Below are 18,497 nucleotides of genomic sequence, written 5' to 3'. Positions count from 1 at the left end.
TCTTTTGAGGTACAATTTCCTATCAGAAATACTTGTAAATATTTTCTAACAATGCAAAATATGAAGTAAGAAACAATACCCAAGCTGCAGGGCGCTAATATTTTATTTATTTATTTATTTATTTTTAAGGATTCAGTCTGCAACATAAAACTGAAACCAGATAAATCATGTCAAGTCTGCACTACATTAACAACAGTGAGTAAAATTCACTTGGTCTTCTGGCTTTAAAACCCTGCAACAACGTACCACCAAACGAAACCTGCACCTAAACGAAACGTACCTAGGAAATAGAAACCTACCTTATAGCTGCTGCTTCTTTTCCTGTTATACGGGCAGAGTGTTTTTTACCAGCCAACGAGCAACACTGTCCCCATCGCGACTCTCTCTACATTTCAAGAAGACAGACGCGCACATAATGAATTCTCTGAACCAGCAGTACGAGGAGAAGGTGCGTCCCTGCATCGACCTGATCGACTCCCTCCGCTCACTGGGAGTGGAGAAGGACCTGGCGCTGCCTGCCATAGCCGTGATAGGGGACCAGAGCTCTGGGAAGAGTTCGGTGCTGGAGGCGCTGTCTGGGGTGGCTCTGCCAAGAGGAAGCGGTGGGTAAAAGGCGCTCACAGACACATTCTGTGGAAATAATAACATTAAGAAACTCAGGTGGCAAAATATGGCTCATTAATTAATTTTATACTTTGAAACCGTTGCTCATATATATATATATATATATATATATATATATATATATATATATATATATATATATCTTTTATTTGTATTTTTTGACCATTTCAAACTGAGTAGCCCCCATTGTCCTTGGCCATGAGGTAGTCTGTCTGTCCAACTATGATCAGTTTCACAAGTTGTGTTTACGTAAAAATAAATAAATCAGTAAATTTGAAAGCCTATTTGAAGACCATTTTACCACTTCGATGAAAAACATCTCATAATTATGACAGCTTTCTCATATTATAGTCAAACACTCTTCTTCATTTGGCTCACACACAGAGAAAAGAACAGCACTCTGATTTACAATTAATATGTTGCCTTTCTTTTGTCGTTGACTCATCGCTGATCCAGGCATTGTTACAAGATGTCCTCTCGAGCTGAAAATGAAGAAAAGGAAAGAAGGCCAGGATTGGTATGGAAAGATTAGTTACCAAGATCATATGGAGGAGATAAATGATCCTGCAACTGTGGATAAAAAAATCAGAATAGGTACAATACTTTTGTTGTTCAGAAGTTCATTGCTGAAAATGAGGTCCTGAGATCTTGTTGGGTTTACTTACGAGAACATCCACCTATTTTCTTGCTCACCAGCACAGAATAAAATGGCTGGAAAGGGAAATGGGATCAGCGAGGAACTCATTTCTCTGGAAATTGGCTCCCCGAATGTTCCTGACCTGACTCTCATCGATCTTCCTGGCATCGCCAGGGTGGCTGTGAATGGACAGCACGAGAGAATCGGTGATCAGGTCAGCATCTTTTACATTTCCTCAGGGGCGGTGTTTATAGTGTGAAAAGGATTTAGATGTTTGGCAGTGTATACGTTTCTGTATACAAATAATTTATCACATTTGTTATCATGTAGTCACCATTTAGCACATTTAAAATATTTCGACTGAAAATTTCAGATAAAGGGACTCATCGAGATGTACATCAAAAAACAAGAAACCATCAGTCTGGTGGTGGTTCCATCCAATGTGGACATAGCGACCACAGAAGCTTTACAAATGGCTAAGCAGGTTGATCCGTTTGGAGAGAGGACTCTGGGTAAAAAGAAATCATTTTACAACATCTCCTAACAGTTCATAAAAAAACCCCCTCAGCGTCTAAGTATTCCCTTGTCGCTCAGGTATCCTGACTAAGCCTGACTTGGTGGACAAAGGCACAGAGGACATGGTGGTGAAAACAGTCCGCAATAAAGTCGTCCCTCTGAAGAAGGGCTACATGATTGTCAAATGCAGGGGCCAGCAGGAGATTTTAGATAATCTGTCTCTTGCTGAAGCAATCGAGAGAGAGAACACCTTCTTTAATGACCATTCACATTTCCAGTAAGTGTAATTATTTTGAGAATTTTACAACTTGATTTAGGCTGCAGAATAATATGTAAAGCATTGCTTTTCTTATATGTCCTGAAGGACTCTGTTATATGACGGTCTGGCCACCGTCCCTAAACTAGCAGAGAAACTCACACTGGAGCTTGTGAATCACATCCAGGTCAATATTTCTCTCATAATAAGTTAAATAGCTACTTTTGAATGAATTTAGGTATTTTAACTCATCCAATCGTATCTACAGAGATCTCTACCTGAACTGGAAAAGCAGATGGAGACTAAACTGAAGGAGACTCAGGCAAAGTTGGACAAGTTGGGCTGTGGACCACCATCTGATTGCACTGAGAGACTTGGTTTCCTTATCGATGTGAGTTTAATGGCTGGCTGTCAGTTTTTACATGTTGGAAGTAAAAGTGTTACAAAATCTGAGTTTTTTCATTCCATCGTTTTATCTTAGAGGGTGACGGCATTCACACAGGATGCCATTTACCTCAGCAAAGGGGAGGACATAAAATGTGGATACAAGTCCAAGATCTTCTCCATACTCAGACAACAGTTTGCTGTTTGGAAAACAATTATTGATAACTCCGGAACAACGTGTAAGTGATTCACAAGCTATTAAAATGTCTCTAAATGATAATCTGGTCTTTTGTTTTCTGATTGTAGAGCTCCAGGTACTACATGATGTGATTTTACTTTGGATTTTCTTGCAGTCAACTGCAAGAAAATCCACCTCCTTCTGAATATTCAGAAGGAGGTGGCTCAGTATGAACGCAAGTACCGCGGGAAAGAGCTCCCAGGCTTCATCAACTACAAGACGTTTGAAGCCATGGTGAAGGAGCAGATCAAGGAGCTGGAGGAGCCTGCGATCATAAAACTCAAGGAAGTGACAGGTATGCTCTTAGTGATGTTCCAGTGAGTTCAAACACTGGAGATGCACAGAGAAATTGGGTAATGACCGGAATCGGTCAATTTCATCTTGGCCTGACTTGAGTGGATAATGGTGATTGACTTTGTCCAGTCAATCAATACACCAAACGAAATTCACATAGCAACATCCTTAAATGTGGACTTTGCTACTGAGTGAAAAACATTCAGCATTGGCTATTTTCGGGATTTTATAAAGAACTTCTCATACAGTCAAGTTTAACACAGAGAGTTTTGAAGGGATTAAAACAGATATTTTACCACTACTGACACAGACAATGCCTACAAAGTGCCCTTTTTACAGCCACTGGTTCTACACAATTGACTGACTGACAGCATCACAGTTTGGCTATTTTTAGAAATATTTGAGCCATAGGATGGTTAACTTGTGTTTCCAGCAACACTCATTGATCATTGCCCTATCTAAATTTGCAACAAAGAACCTTGATATAGGAAATAGGTCAAAAATGAAATAAAGTCAGTATCAACAAAAATAGGATATTGGATATCAGCCACAAAATTCTGATTGGTGTATCTGCAATCGTCCCAATACAAGATCAGACTATTCGGTTTCAGTGACTCTTCTCCAGCTCTATAATTTGCTCGATTGAATTGAGTGTTGTCACAATGACACTTTTGACTACGCTGTAAATTACTACACTTCCTTGTTGCATGCAGCATGGCATGTAGTCAAATAAGTTCAGGTATTTTTACTCCACAAATATGCTAAGATGTTTTCTATGGTTGTTAAATAAATTTTATTGTGCATCTGTGACATCTGGCACATTCTGCCCGAAAAACCAAATTGATAGTGTTGTATCGAACAAAGACAATGAGGCGTCTGTACATTTTGTGAGTTGTTAATGAGAAACATGGTGTATAGTATACTCATGACTTATGTGTTCCGTATTGTATTTCTCCAGCAATCAGCTGGAGGATTATGCTCATCAAACTGGTTTTGTGTGTTTAAAATAAAAACATTGTTGCTAGGTTACTGGCTCATCATAGGGAAGTGTGTAGCAAGGCTGATTTGTATTTCTAATATTTGAAGTATCTCAATACAGGGAAAAAAACTTTGTTAGTAACCTACTTACTAAATACAGAAGGAGATAAAGTTAAAATACTCGTCACATTAATTTTTATACTTCTTTTTGATAGGTAATTTTGGTTAAAAAACATTTTAAAAGGTTTTGAAAGGTCTGAAATTGAACTTGCATAAATTCAAATGTAAACACTTCATTAAATTAGGATTATTGTAATGGACTGCAAATAAGTTCTCAGACGTTCCATACAATTTTAAGCTTATTGTCTGCTTTGTTTATCCAAAGAACTTGTGAAGAAAGAGCTATTTGGATTGGCCCAGAGGAGCTTGGTTGGCCTGCCTAACCTTATCAGAACTGCTAAGGTATTGTCTTCTGTTGTTCTTGTTTATGTCGTAGATCAGAAATTTCAATATATAGACACCATTGCAAATAAATTATCTTAATTTGATCAGTTAAGTGTATTTAAAAACTGGAATAAAACTTAAACAGTAAACATACATGTACTTCAGATAGCTTTATAGATTTCTGTTGAAGCTTTGGGTTATAGATAAATTCTCAAAAGGCCTCTTCGGGGTGCTATGTGTCCAGTTAATCTTTTTTGTTTGGTAATTACACAATTTTTCTACAATAAATAAATGTGCTGAAGAAAGGGAGCCTTGGTCTCTGGGTTCAGCCGAGGTCTGGAGAAAATACCAACTAGAAGTGAGGGACGAATGGTCTTGGAGTGTTGGTTTAACATTTAATGGTGGCTTGATGTTGAGAAATGTGGGGGGGGGGGAGGTTCCTGGTTGAAAATGTTCAGCGAGGTTTGAATTCTGAAGGACAATGAAAGTGGAGATGTTTTACTTCAACAGATGTTGGGCTGCGTTTTTTAGTACTGTTGTCTTGGAGCAAAGTGGTCCTGAGTTTGAATCTCAACCTAAGAACTTTGCATGGATTTTGCATGTTCTCCCTGTGCATGTGTGGTTTCTCTTTATGTATTAGGCTTCCTCCTCCTACAGTCCAGAAATATGACTGCTAATTTAATAGGTCACTAAATTGTCCTTACATACGAGTGTGTGTGCATATGGCTTGTCCTGTTTGTCTCATGGGAGATGTGACAAATCAAGATTTGGTGGTGTGGTCCAAAGAATGGATTGGAAACCCACGAGTTAGCGTTAACCTGGAAGACACAGAGAAATTGAGGAGAAGACAGGAGCAAAGAAACAGGAATCAAACAGTTTCCACTCAGAAGGTAAGGGAGGCGCAATGGCTTGACCCCAGAATGACTGATCATCAGACACAGTGGTTGTTTCATAGTTCCTTAAATCCACAGCAGGTAATCAGCTGTTGGAAAATAGGCACAGAGCCAGATACAAATCAGCCAAAGATCCTGCGACCGAAAGATCATACACACACCCACACCCACGCCTAAGTACACACCAAGTGTCTTGACAGCTGGGGCCATATAAGGAAGTTTTCCGTTACTGTGTACTGTATCATAATCCTACCAATAATCAATCACTTAAGTTTATTTGTATAGCACATTTCAGCAACAAGGCAGTTCAAAGTCCTTTACATCATAAAAACACAAACATCCAAAGTCATCACACAGTTAACAATTGAGACAGTCAGGAAACATTACGTTTTGCCAATTGCTGTCATTACAAATCAAGATGTTGGTCAATGTTTCCTCTATTATGGTTCAAAAGCAACTCTAACCAGGTTGGTTTTTAGTCTATACTCAAAGGACCTCGATGTTTCAGCTGGTTTGGATTTTTCTGGAAGTTTGTTCCAGTTTTGTGGTGCGTAGAAGGTGAATGCTGCCTCTCCATGTTCTTTGGTTCTGGATTCTGAGCAGGACAGAAGCAGAAGACCTGAGTGGCTTGGAAAGGTTGAAGCAGGTCTCTGATGTACTGTGGTGCAGTAGTTTGTATCTTGGTTACTGTAGGTTTGGACTATTTAACATGACTTTTAAGAATGTAGGGTGGAGTGGTTTGGACACTATTTCTTTTTGTCGACTGGCAACTGCAATTGGAGCTCCCAGTGTGTATTCCTTGCACACATCAAGTTGAATCAAGTTTGACAAGAGTGCCACACGAATTTACCATGCTAAAAATATTTTTAGCATGGTAAATTCTTTACATATTTATGCAGAGGTTCCAGTAATTCTAAATAGTTTTGTTTTACCTCATGGAGGAGTGAACAACATGTCTACAGGAAACCTCATGTGTGTTTCAGATGAAGATCGAAGCCATTGGTAACGACAAGGAAGCCTTGGCGGAGTCCATGCTACGGACCCAGTTTAAGATGGAGCTGATTGTCTACACTCAGGACTGCAGATACAGCAAGAAGTTGGGGAAGAGGAAGAGAGAAGAAAGCCCCATCAATAACGAAGCTGGAGCCAACCTGAAGGAGATGATGAGACACCTGAAATCCTACTACCAAGTAAGATTTACTGAAAACTTCTGTGCATTTAGCGATAAATCAAACCATTTTACCTGCTGTTGAAACCAGACATTTCATTTCAGACAACAACAAAATTGTTACTTTTGCATTGCTTGTATCCATTAAAATGCTACTTACAGTTTTATTTATGTGATTATGATTGATTTAATGAGTTTTCATTTTTCTTTTTTGTCAGATTCAGAAAGTAATGGGCCTGACTCATAATATGGTTTTGCATTTTGTTTGAATAAAAATAGACAGAATATTTAAAAAAAATTAAAAATGTCTTCTGGGGTTGTGGAGAACATAAAAGTCACAGACAGTAGACAAATAACACAACAGTCCAGTCAGAAACTACAATACTAACATTAAAAAATAAAGGCTTAATTATGACCAGGAGCAAATCCCAGAGATTAGATTGGGTATTGCTACTTTGAAGCATCAGGAGAGATGCTTGCCAAAAAAAAAAAAAAGCATCTATTTGAAATCTGTACTTTAAAAATACTTTTTAACAATCTCAAAATTATACTGTCATGAAGAAGTCTGAGTCATAAAACACATTCCTAAGAGAAGCTTATGTAAAGCCAGACCAAGAAGCTGGACGCCATGCTCCTACGATGCTTCAGAGCCACATCTTACACCTCTACTCTCTCCTCCGTCAACCACAGATTGCTGGTCAGCGTCTGGCTGACCAGATCCCCCTTGTGATCCAGTACCAGATGCTGCAGGAGTCTGCCGTTCAGCTGCAGAGAGACATGCTGCAGATGCTTCAAGACAAGGAGAAAATGGAGCTGCTGCTCCAGGAGGACGGAGGCATAAAAGACCACAGAATCCGCCTGCAGAAATCCATCGGGCGTCTCTCCAAGGCACGCATCGTGCTAAGTGAATTCAGCATGAACATGTACGACTTCAGCACAACGGAAGCTTAGTGTGTTGATTGAAATCAAAAATGTTACTTTTTCAACAGTTAGGGAAAGTTTTCCACACTGGCAATATGTTCTCGCAAGGTTTTTTGTGTGGTTTATTTTATGTAAATAGAACTTATAGAAATGTCCAACCTTTCAAAAAGAAAGGTTTTTGTCATTTAAAATCTTTGCTATAATCTAAATGTTTTGCTTTTATTCTTAAGCAGAAGGAAACGTAAGAAGCTGCTTTATTTTGAAATGTACAGGGTTTCTGCTCTGTTAGCTTCTGTCAATTGGTAGCTTTTTTGTGGAAAAAAACCCAAATGTGTAGATATTGTCAATTCATTTTCCTTTGTTTTTATCTCACATTTGGAGATTTAAGATCACTTATATAAGCTTTTTGTTCTAATGTACTAAAGAAATAATAAACAAAATGGACAACAAAAACATTTGCCATCCATCTGTTTTTACATCAGATCAATATGTATGTTGTTTTCATGGAAAATATCCAATGAGCACTGATAATGTAAAAGTTTGTTCATGTACACTTTTTCTATGCATAAATCAGCAGGGTGTGTTTGATCAATGATCCATCATAAAAAGTTAGTAATTTATTCGCAGAAATCCTGCTCATGAATTTTAGCTCTTTGCTGGTGACTGCGGTCCCTAACCTTGAAAATACGGGATGTCTAATGTAAAATGTTTTTTCAACTGCTGCTGTTACTGTTTTTAATGCTGAACACCATTATGGATTTTGATGTCAGTTTTTTTTCTCTCTCTTTTTTTTATAAAGGATGAAAATTTTGACTTCCAATTAAAAATAGAGCACAAAATTACTCTGTATCCAACTGTGCACTGCTGGTTTTTGTTCCTGACACCAGACACTAAACTGAAAAAAGTGTACATCCTTGGATAAAACTGAATTTTCTGCTCTATTTAGGGGCAAAGTGACAATATAAAGTGGGTATTATGAATATTCTGTTCACAAATTTTCTTATTTAAATAATACGATGAAGGTAAGGGTAGTTCCTTCAAACTAATTGTAATTGTACCACCCTTTATTGTGATGAAAATGTAAAATGATCTCTATTTTGTGTGGCTAAGTTTCGTTTACCTGCCATCTGCAGTAGAAATGACTCGGGGAAGAAACGAAACTAAAACACAGACAGGAAAAAAAAAAATAAATAAATAAATAAATAAAAGGTTTCGACCGAACCGTAGCAGCTGCCTTCGTCATGGCTCTTCCTGGATGTCCTGCGATGCTGGGAAACGAAACTTAAAAATCCGGAGACAGGTTTTCTTTCTAGTGCTCTCTGTCTTTCAAACAGGCAGCACACAAAACTGTTCTCAGCTGCAGAACTGTCTTTCGGGTTTAATCGTCTTATTTTAAATCGGAAGCAATGACTACATTGAATCAACACTACGAGGAGAAGGTGCGTCCCTGCATCGACCTGATCGACTCCCTCCGCTCTCTGGGAGTGGAGAAGGACCTGGCGCTGCCTGCCATAGCCGTGATAGGGGACCAGAGCTCTGGGAAGAGTTCGGTGCTGGAGGCGCTGTCTGGGGTGGCTCTGCCAAGAGGAAGCGGTGGGTGATTAAAAGTCATGTAATGTCTATAGCCAAAATAAAACTATGGTTTTAGTGAAACAATATTAAATATTACATATTAAAAAATATTAAATTTTTTCTTTTTTTTTTTTTTTTTGCATATCACATTATTTTTAACATTATCGTAGTTTTGTCAAAATGTTTTAAAAATATGCTAATCGTATTACAGCCCAAAAAGTAATTCACAAAACAAGATATACTGAGTTATCTTAACAAAAGTCTGTTATATTCCAGTTTGTCAGTATATCTAGCTCAGGACATGCCTCCAAAAACCGAAGGTATTTGGACCTGTGAGCATTTTTAAACTGCAATCTGGCTTTTTGATAAAATGTGTATGTGTTGTTTTTTTTTTGTTTTTTTTTTTTTTTTTTGTATTTTGTGTATGTGAACTTCTAGTTTTAGCTGCACTTCTAGTTTTAGATTTAAGCTATGTTAGCCAAGCAGTCACAAACCTCACTGGATGTGCCTTAACTTGTCTTATCTTTGACTCATCTTTAATTCAGGCATAGTCACAAGATGTCCTCTCGAGCTGAAGATGAAGAGAAGGAAAGAAGGCCAGGATTGGTATGGAAAGATTAGTTACCAAGAATTTGAGGAGGAGCTAAATGATCCTGCAATTGTGGAGAAAAAAATCAGAGAAGGTACAAAACATTTTTCATGCACTGGTAAAAGTATTAAACTAATTTCTTTACATTGTATGCTTCACTCCAAGGGCGTAGGATCGGTCTAAGTTTTGGTGGGGACCTTGACCCCCCCCCCCGGCAGCACAGTGAAATGCCCAAGAGCACCGAACATTTTTGAGAAGGGGGGGAAACCACATTGGCTTAATAACCCCCTCCCCCCAACCATAACCATATCATACATCTTGTGTATACAACCAGATACAGTCATACTCAGCAGATCAGTTCAAGAACACTTTACTTTTTCCTTTACAAAATTCAGCAAACGTTACAAGTAAGATCAAAAGAAATATCCTCTGGATACAGCAAACACAATTGCAGATAAGAAGAAATCAATAATAAAATAAAATAATATATTGCACTAACAAAAAAAATAAACATGAATAAAATTCTCTGTATTATTGCAATGTTTGTTGTCACTCACATTCAGTGCTGACCTTACTAAACACCGGACTTTACAACAAATGCGTTGCGTGATAGATATCTAACTTATGGGTCCACTCACTGTACTTACAGCCGACGTAGCGAAATAACTTCTAATGTCTGTCCTTTTCTTTTTTGGTGGCGACATGGTCTCGGAGACTCGGAAGGAGACGCGTGTGCCCAGCTAGCCGCCGCCTTTTGCAGCTAATCAAAGATCGTCCGACGATTCAACTGACTCCCCCCCGACAGCACCGTTCCGACACGGTCTCGGAGGCTCATAATAAATGTCAAACTAAGAAGCTTCCGTTCCGCGCACCGCCTGTTGCTGCTAATCAAAGATTGTAGATCCACGTTCTTTGAGCCAATATGGCAAAAATTGGTCGGGACTTTTTCATATCCCGTGAATATTGGTCGGGATATGTCCCTACCATCCCTACCCAAACCTACGCCCATGCTTCACTCAGCAGGATGACCACCTTAGTTTCCTCTCTCCAGCACAGGACGAAATGGCCGGAGTCGGCGTGGGGATTTGTGATGACCTCATCACTCTGGAAATTGCTTCCCCTGATGTACCGGACCTGACTCTCATCGACCTTCCTGGCATCGCCAGGGTGGCTGTAAAGGGACAACCAGAGAACATCGGCGATCAGGTCAGCATTGTTGATGTTTCTTCAAAATCTGCTTCTTTCCTAGTAAATTGTTCAGAGTGTTACATTAAGGTGACTGAAAAGGCTTCAAATTCAGACGTTTCGTGACGATCTTTCCCCAACCTAACAGTAGAGCTGCAGGTGGAGAGCAGTTTTCCTGCTTGTAAGCTTGGGGTTTAGATCACCTTGACCTAGTGTGTTGCCATGTAGCATTTATTATACTGTAAATCTTAGGCAATATATGTGGGACATTTCAGATAAAGCGACTCATCGACAAATTTATTAGAAAACAAGAAACCATCAGTTTGGTGGTGGTTCCATCCAATGTGGACATCGCGACCACAGAGGCTTTAAAGATGGCTCAACAGGTCGATCCTGACGGAGAGAGGACTTTAGGTAAATAGAAATTATTGAGTAAAATGACCACCTGGCTCTAAGTTAAGTAGTTAAAAACGTATGAAATCTCTTGCTCTCAGGTATTTTGACCAAACCTGACTTGGTGGACAAAGGCACAGAAGAGACGGTGGTGGAAATAGTCAACAACGAAGTCATCCAGCTGAAGAAAGGCTACATGATCGTCAAATGCAGAGGCCAGAAGGAAATAACAGAGAAGGTGTCTCTGACTGAAGCCATTGAGAGAGAGAAAGAATTCTTTAAAAATCACCCCTATTTCCAGTAAGTTTATTCTTCTTGTGCCACCAGGTAGACTTTGTATATTTCAAAATGTTTTATTTTTTAAAATTCTTTCTGCAGCACTTTGTACAACAAAGAACTTGCAACCATTCCCATTCTGGCAGAGAAACTTACTATTGAGCTGGTGCATCACATCGAGGTGAGGCATTAACCTTGATGTTAGCTCCTCAGTGAATGTTTTAGTTTTTTAATGGTTGGAAGTTTGACTTTACAGAAATCTCTCCCAAGACTGGAAGAGCAGATAGACGAGAAGCTGAAGCAGACTCAGATGGAGCTCGACCGGTACGGTAATGGACCTCCATCCGATGCGGCGGAGAGACTCGTCTTCCTGATTGATGTGAGCTCCCAACACTGTGACTAACGCTTGGTTGTGAAATTATCCTTCCAACAAAACCTTTAAATCCCTGTAACGCTACAGAAAGTGACAGCGTTCACCCAGGATGCCATCAGTCTGACCACAGGGGAGGAGCTGAAGTGCGGAGAGAGACTGAACGTCTTCACCGTGCTTAGGAGAGAGTTTGGGAAATGGAAGGCGCACCTGGACAACTCAGGAGAAAACTGTGAGCGTTTTCGTTTTTGTTGTTGTCTAAGCAGGGATCCAGCGGTGCGTCAATGCGTGTGTGACGTGTCCATTGTGGTGCAGTTAACAGGAAAATTGAAAGGGAGGTGGAGGAATACGAGGAGCGGTACCGTGGAAGAGAGCTACCAGGCTTCATCAACTACAAGACCTTTGAGGTGATGGTGAAGGAGCAGATCAGACAGCTGGAGGAACCAGCCATCAGGAAGCTTAAGGATGTCGGAGGTGATTGGAGGCACTTCTTTTAGGGTAGTTACAATGCTGAGGTAGACTTTATGTAGACTTGAATCAGTGTTAAATCTAAAAAGGAAAAGCGGTAAATTGTGCAATGATGCCAGAAAGCACAGGGCAAAACTTAAAGACAACTTTTTGTTGTTGTGATATTGCAGTCACAACATGAATCAGTAGAACTGCAGTATATCAGCCCTGGTCCTTGGATATGTTTGGTTAGGTGTACATCTAATGTGGAGGCACTGGTGTTCCTATATGTATGGGTAAAAAATATGTGATGTAGCCTTTTTATTAGTAGAATTATGATTTTTTTTATCTCTACTGCTGATCAGAATTCTGTCCTTAATGAAGCTTGATTGTAGCTGAATATGACTGTGTAGGAAAAAAACTGTTTTTTTTTCTGTTTTCTGCTCTAAAATTGAATAATGTTACATATGACATCGTGTTTGCATATTTGTATTTTTCTGGTTGCGTTTTTATCTAAAGTTTACTAAGTTTTCAAGATGGAGATGAGAGATTTTCTGGATAATTTACGAATAAAGTCAAACTTATTTTCACAAAATAAAACTAAACTGTAAGGTGCTCAACTAGTGGAAAAGTTTATATCTTTTAAGTTACAGTTTAAGTTGGACTCAAAAGCTTAAATTCAGCGTTTGAGTCCAACTTAATCTGCTATCTTGCTTACACTTATCAGTCTTGACTGAAATAGGTCCACAAGTAGACTTATAATAGATCACATAGAAAAAAACTTACACTTTCAGACTAATTATAAATCATATTTTAGCCTCAAAGTCTATGGATCACATAGACTTCATTTATGCTGCTTGGATGCGATTCTTCAACAAGACAGGGAAGTTGATTAGAGCAAACAGAGACTTCTGCTCAAGTTGAATGTAAAGACAGAGGAAAGAAAATTTAGCTACATGTTTTCGTCACAAAACGTATTACTCAGTTTTATGTTTCCAACACAACCACAGAGGAATAAAAGTAAAGCAACTTTTTCATTTATTTTCTCTTTCTTCTAGATGCTATCAAGAAAACCTTCATTCAGCTGGCCCATAACAGCTTCACAGGATTCCCCAATCTTTTGAAAACAACCAAGGTAGTAGTTTAGTTAAAATTGAGAAAAACTGCACTACAGCTCAAGTCATAGTATTTCCGCTCTCTTAATTCGCTTCACTGTTTTGGTAACATTTTAATGGAAGTGATTACTTTTTAGGCAAAAATTGAGGCCATTAAGCAGCTAAAGGAATCCTCCGCTGAGCTGATGCTGAGGACCCAGTTTCAGATGGAGCTGCTGGTTTACTCCCAGGATAAGACCTACAGCACCAGTCTGACTGAGAGCAAGAGTGAAGAGGAGAAAGAGGAAGCGGCCATCAATAACAAGGGTTTCAAGCTCCCTACTACATCCCTCCTTTCATCAAGGAGCACGGTGTTCTGCATGGACAACCATGCAACACTTCAAGAGCTGATGGTGCATCTCAAATCATACTACAAAGTAAGCAAGATTTAAATTACAGGTTCAGTGCACACAACTACTTCAGATTTTATGTCATTTAAATGTTTTTTTCTTCTCTTTTTTCATCCAAATAACTTTCAATACTCCTGTCTCATGTTGCTACAACAAATTCTCACATGCAACTGATGTTGGAGGATCCCCAAAATCCTTTGTGTTGTTTTACCCTGATAAATGCCATGCTCAATATCTGAATGTGAATGAGTGAAAGTTTTCCTTCCATGAATGATCTTACTTTGGTAGAAATCCATCCATAAAAAGCTGTTATGTAATGTCTTAACCTTGACAGGACTTGGGGTATTAATGAGTACAATGTTTACTGCTTTATCCCAGTGATTTTTCTCTATTGTTTAATTGAACGGTAATTATCGTTGGTTGAAACTCAATTAACCTAAATTCGGAGAAATTTAACTCTCTTGATTCTTAACTGACTGAGATCACTCAACTGGTAGGAAATTATTAATCCCACACAGTTTGATTAATTTCTGTACAGAAAAGTTTAACTTTGCATACTCAAGCTACACAGGGTGATTCCTCAGGTTGAGTTTTTTTGTTTCTTATAGTCTTAAACCATTTTGCCCATTTGTCGTGGCAGATTGCGGGAATGCGCCTGGCCGACCAGATCCCCCTGGTGATCCGCTACGAGATGCTGCAGCAGTCCGCCATCCAGCTGCAGAGGGAAATGCTGCAGATGCTTCAGGACAAGGAAAATGTGGACTTCCTACTGAAGGAGGACTACGACATCGGCAACAAGAGGGATGCGTTGCAGAGTCGCACAAAGCGCCTCATGGAGGCCCGTAGATACCTGGCGGAGTTCTAGGAGAAGCAGCACCGTCCAGGAGGAGCACATCTTTTGCTGTAAACGCGTAGCGTAAGATTCTTCCCTATAAACTTGACATTTTCATTTTTTGCACTGCATAATATCCATCAAAGAACCTACAAGTGATATGATGTAGTTTATTGCTTAATATATTCCAAAACATCCCAGAAGGCATTACAAATGTTTTTTTTTTCCTAGTATAAATTTTCTTGGACAGAATTCTGTCTTAGGAATAACTTTCAATAAAGTTTTAAACAATTTAACTCCTTTTGTCTTACTGATGATGGCAAAAACTGTAAGTTTAATGGAAGGTAATGCATTGCTGTAACTGCTCAAACCCAGCAGTGAACTCAAAATGGACTTCAGCGCACCCTTGTGGACATTTGACTCAAATATAAAAAGGTTCTTAAACGTTAAAGCAAGCAGCTGAACACATGCTCTCCTATTCATTGTTACTAGTGAACAAACATGGTCTTTAAATATCCAAAATGCAAATTCAAACTTTTTTACTCTTAATTTATGCTCCTATAATATTTACATCACTCTGATCTTTATTTGGGTTGCAAAAAATAAAGAAAAACATGTCAAATGCATCAATTACACACAGAAACACATATGTGCAAGTCAAGTTTATTCAAAAAGTACATACAAAACAAGAATTCTTAAAATCAGTTCCGTTAAAAATCTAGAAAGATTTTATTCTCCATTCTGCGCAGGGCTCTCCTGACTTTGGTCGTCATTGTCTGATTTCTCATCATCTGGGAAAAGTAATGATAAGCAATGAAGAGAGGGCTTTGGTTTTCATATATTACAGTTTAAAGTTTAAGTGCCACTAGAGAGAAAAAAAAAATCCTTACTCTCAAGTGTCTGCTGTAGCTCCTGAATGGTGGTGAGAAGAACATGGAACTGCTTCTTCCTCAACTCCAACTGAACAGAAGACGGGTGTCAAAAAAAAGAAAGCAAAACTTACCTCTAAACATAAAAGAGAATGAATTAATTTTCTTTACCTTTGCATCCACATTCTCCTTAATGTGAGAGAGATGTTGGAGTTCTTTGTCTAATGCCTCCAGCTGCCTTTAAGTAAACAAAGCAAAACATTAATTAGAAAAAAAAGGGGGAAAAAATCTAAAAAACAAAAGATGGTGTGGATTATAAAATGCTGGCTTACTTGAGGGTCTCATGCCGGTCCGGATGCTGCTGGATTATCTTTGCCAAAGCATCATATTCTGGAAGAACGCATGCAAACGTTTACAATATTCAGATAATCGAAAACAACTAAATATAAATAATAGAAATGTATTTCCCTAGAAGAATATAGTGACTGGTGGAAGAATGTGGTTGGGTCAGATGAGACAGAAAACTTTTTTTTGTTTTGGTTCCACATCACAGTTATGCAAAACTTTTTCAATCACATAAAATCCCAATAAAAAATACTTTGACCTTTACTTGTATGACATTTAAAAGCTCATCAGTAATTTGTCAGATTTTGTAAATGTACCAAACATCACGGAACTTTACCTTGTCGATTTTTTCGTATTCTCTTCGCCCTCTGTATTTCTTTTTTGCACTCTGCAATCTTGTCATGAGCGGACGTGATGTTTTGCTCTTGAATGTACAAAACAAACAACCACAAACATTTTTACTTAATTATTTGCCAAAAGATATCGATATTAGAGACTCAGATAGATAGAAACAGTTCCTACCTATGTTTGAGTAAATCTTCTCGTAATTCTCCATTTCCCGAAGATTCATGTCGTAAACCATCAACGTTTTCCCCATAGAAAACTCACACTGAGCCAGAGTTCCCAGCATCCTCTGATACTGGCTAAACCTGCACACACAGAAAACAGTTGAGCTCCAAAAAACAAGATTTCTGTGAATGTGTTTTAAAATCCTGCAGCAAATTTGCAAACATCTCTGTCCTTCTTGGCCCATTTTAATAAGAAATCTCACTATAAATGTATGAATTATATTTCTACTCTGGTCTGCCTGGATAGATTAAAACAGACCGAAGGAAAAATACACATGGGACAGATGATAAGCTCTGAAAGTACAAACCATCTTTCCTTTTCTATTACTTTAAATTTTTTGAGAAACTTTGTAGATACAGAGCACTACTACAATTCATCCAAACTTGTGCTTAGCATTAAATATATCACATACGTAGCAATTCAAGAAAATATTTAATTTAATGAACCAACACACCGGGTTCCAGACTAGTGTATAAACTCGCTCACCCTTCCTCCGGGCTCCCAGGAGAGTGGCACCATTTAGTGAAACTCTTCAACAGCAGGTTGATTCTGCGGTCATCTCCAGCTCCGTCACCGTCAATGAGAAGTCGTTTTCTTATAACTTCATCTGTGACACAGACCAGGGAGGTAAGTGAGCACGCTTAAAGGTGTACTACTAGGAGGCTACTTACTGACTTAGCTAACTGTTAGTATGTTAGCTGTTCTGGTAAAGACGACTTTTTGTGTGGAATTTAATGGTTGTTGATAATTAAACCGCTATTATATGTTGATTCTTTACAGAATTGAGAAGACGGTAATAGAAAATGAGTTTTAACTAAAAGATAAAACGAATAAATCGCACAATTACTTACCATCAGTAACAGCCCCCATGGTGTTATGGATGTTCTTCTTCTGCTTACAGACACGTTTTTAGCCCATACTGCCACCTCTGGTGGTAAAAGGAGCTGCTGCTTGGGATGTTTGAGCTGTAAAAGGTTGAATATCGTGGATGTAATAGTATTCTTCTTCTTTGGGTTGTAATCGTATTCACAATGCATTTGCCTTTTAGTAAGCTTAAAACTAATATTTTCAATTACTTTAATTCCTTTTGTAAATAAAGAATGAGCTGTTTATTTGGAAGCGAGGTTTAGGTATATTTTATTGTTTCTCATTGTAGTTTGGCTATTTTGGTAAAAGGCAGTGAAACGACAATATATCATTAATAAAAATAATAGTTTTACTACAATTGTAATTTCACGAGAACATTTTGACTTACAACCTGCAAAATATGATACAATTGATGATTAAATCCTCCTACTCTGGGCGTTTAGAGTTTTACTACAGTTTAATAAGCCAAAACAACATCCAAGATAGGTAGTGCTCTTATCGTTTAACATCCTAATATCACAGAAATTTTCACAAGCAGAAGTTGAAATTTCTGCTTGTGAAAAGCAGAAATTTGTGGATTGCATAATAACTGTGGATTATGCAATCCACAGTTGCTTCTGTGGATTGCATAAGCAACTCGGCAAAGATTTAAGTGTGACGAAGATTTCTAATTTTTCTAGCAAAAACTAGAAAAAAAATGTGATGGGGAAAACACTTTTTCACTGTATTATAATCCCTATTTATTGTTGTCTCATGTTTTAATCTGAATTATTTTTACTTTATTCTGCTCAGTAATTTATGTCTGTGTATTTTTATTGCAGACAAAAAAGACCAAACGATAATGCTCGTGCACTTCACGTCCTCGCGCACTGACGTCTAATGGATGATAGAACTCTTTTATAAGATCCGGATCATTTACTCAATTCATTGTCAACAACCATTTAGCTTCCAATCTAATCTCCATTTAATACAGCTTTTAGCTTTCATAATTATTCATTTAAGTGTGACGTTGATACTTTTCTAGTATGTAAATGTACACATTTGTAAGATATTGCCAGTATTTAAAGTAGTACAAAGTAATCTATTTCATAACTACAGCAACCATGTTTGGTCTTAACGTATAAGCAGTAAGTCATTTTTAGGGTTCTCATCCATGTTAATTTCTTCTACAGAAAGATATGTATTTATTACACTGCGTTCATGTCTGGTTTTAACTGTTATTATAAATTCATCTTTGTACTGTTAATGTAAATGCATTGACTTCATTTATTATTTTTTTATAAATTAGCTTCATGTTCAATAACAGAGGTTCCACTTTATGCTAG

General features: G+C 38.2%; 2 protein-coding genes across 2 annotated transcripts; one reads left to right on the top strand and one right to left on the bottom strand.

Annotated features, from left to right (window-relative positions):
- The first annotated feature begins 321 nt into the window (after positions 1-321).
- On the top strand, positions 322-15,207 carry LOC103151503 (uncharacterized). Its single transcript, XM_007571603.2, has 25 exons — positions 322-602; positions 1,081-1,218; positions 1,321-1,475; positions 1,635-1,773; positions 1,856-2,054; positions 2,142-2,220; positions 2,302-2,424; positions 2,515-2,656; positions 2,771-2,950; positions 4,313-4,389; positions 6,248-6,454; positions 7,123-7,382; positions 7,584-7,594; positions 8,734-8,946; positions 9,471-9,608; positions 10,566-10,720; positions 10,975-11,113; positions 11,194-11,392; positions 11,471-11,549; positions 11,625-11,747; positions 11,829-11,970; positions 12,054-12,212; positions 13,244-13,320; positions 13,438-13,716; positions 14,330-15,207. Exons 1-25 carry the CDS (start codon positions 416-418, stop codon positions 14,552-14,554), a joined length of 3,825 nt encoding a protein of 1,274 aa, XP_007571665.1. The 5' UTR covers positions 322-415; the 3' UTR covers positions 14,555-15,207.
- thoc7 (THO complex 7) lies at positions 15,169-17,260 on the bottom strand. Its single transcript, XM_007571590.2, has 8 exons — positions 17,157-17,260; positions 16,792-16,912; positions 16,258-16,385; positions 16,073-16,159; positions 15,723-15,780; positions 15,562-15,628; positions 15,412-15,481; positions 15,169-15,312 (listed from the first exon to the last, which is right to left on the bottom strand). The coding sequence occupies exons 1-8, from the start codon at positions 17,173-17,175 to the stop codon at positions 15,251-15,253; spliced, it is 612 nt and encodes a 203-aa protein (XP_007571652.1). The 5' UTR covers positions 17,176-17,260; the 3' UTR covers positions 15,169-15,250.
- Positions 17,261-18,497: the final 1,237 nt, after the last annotated feature.

Source organism: Poecilia formosa, unplaced genomic scaffold (genome assembly GCF_000485575.1).
Source record: "Poecilia formosa unplaced genomic scaffold, Poecilia_formosa-5.1.2 Scaffold283, whole genome shotgun sequence".
Taxonomy (NCBI): Eukaryota; Metazoa; Chordata; class Actinopteri; order Cyprinodontiformes; family Poeciliidae; genus Poecilia; species Poecilia formosa.
This window is presented reverse-complemented; position numbering and strand designations above follow the sequence as displayed.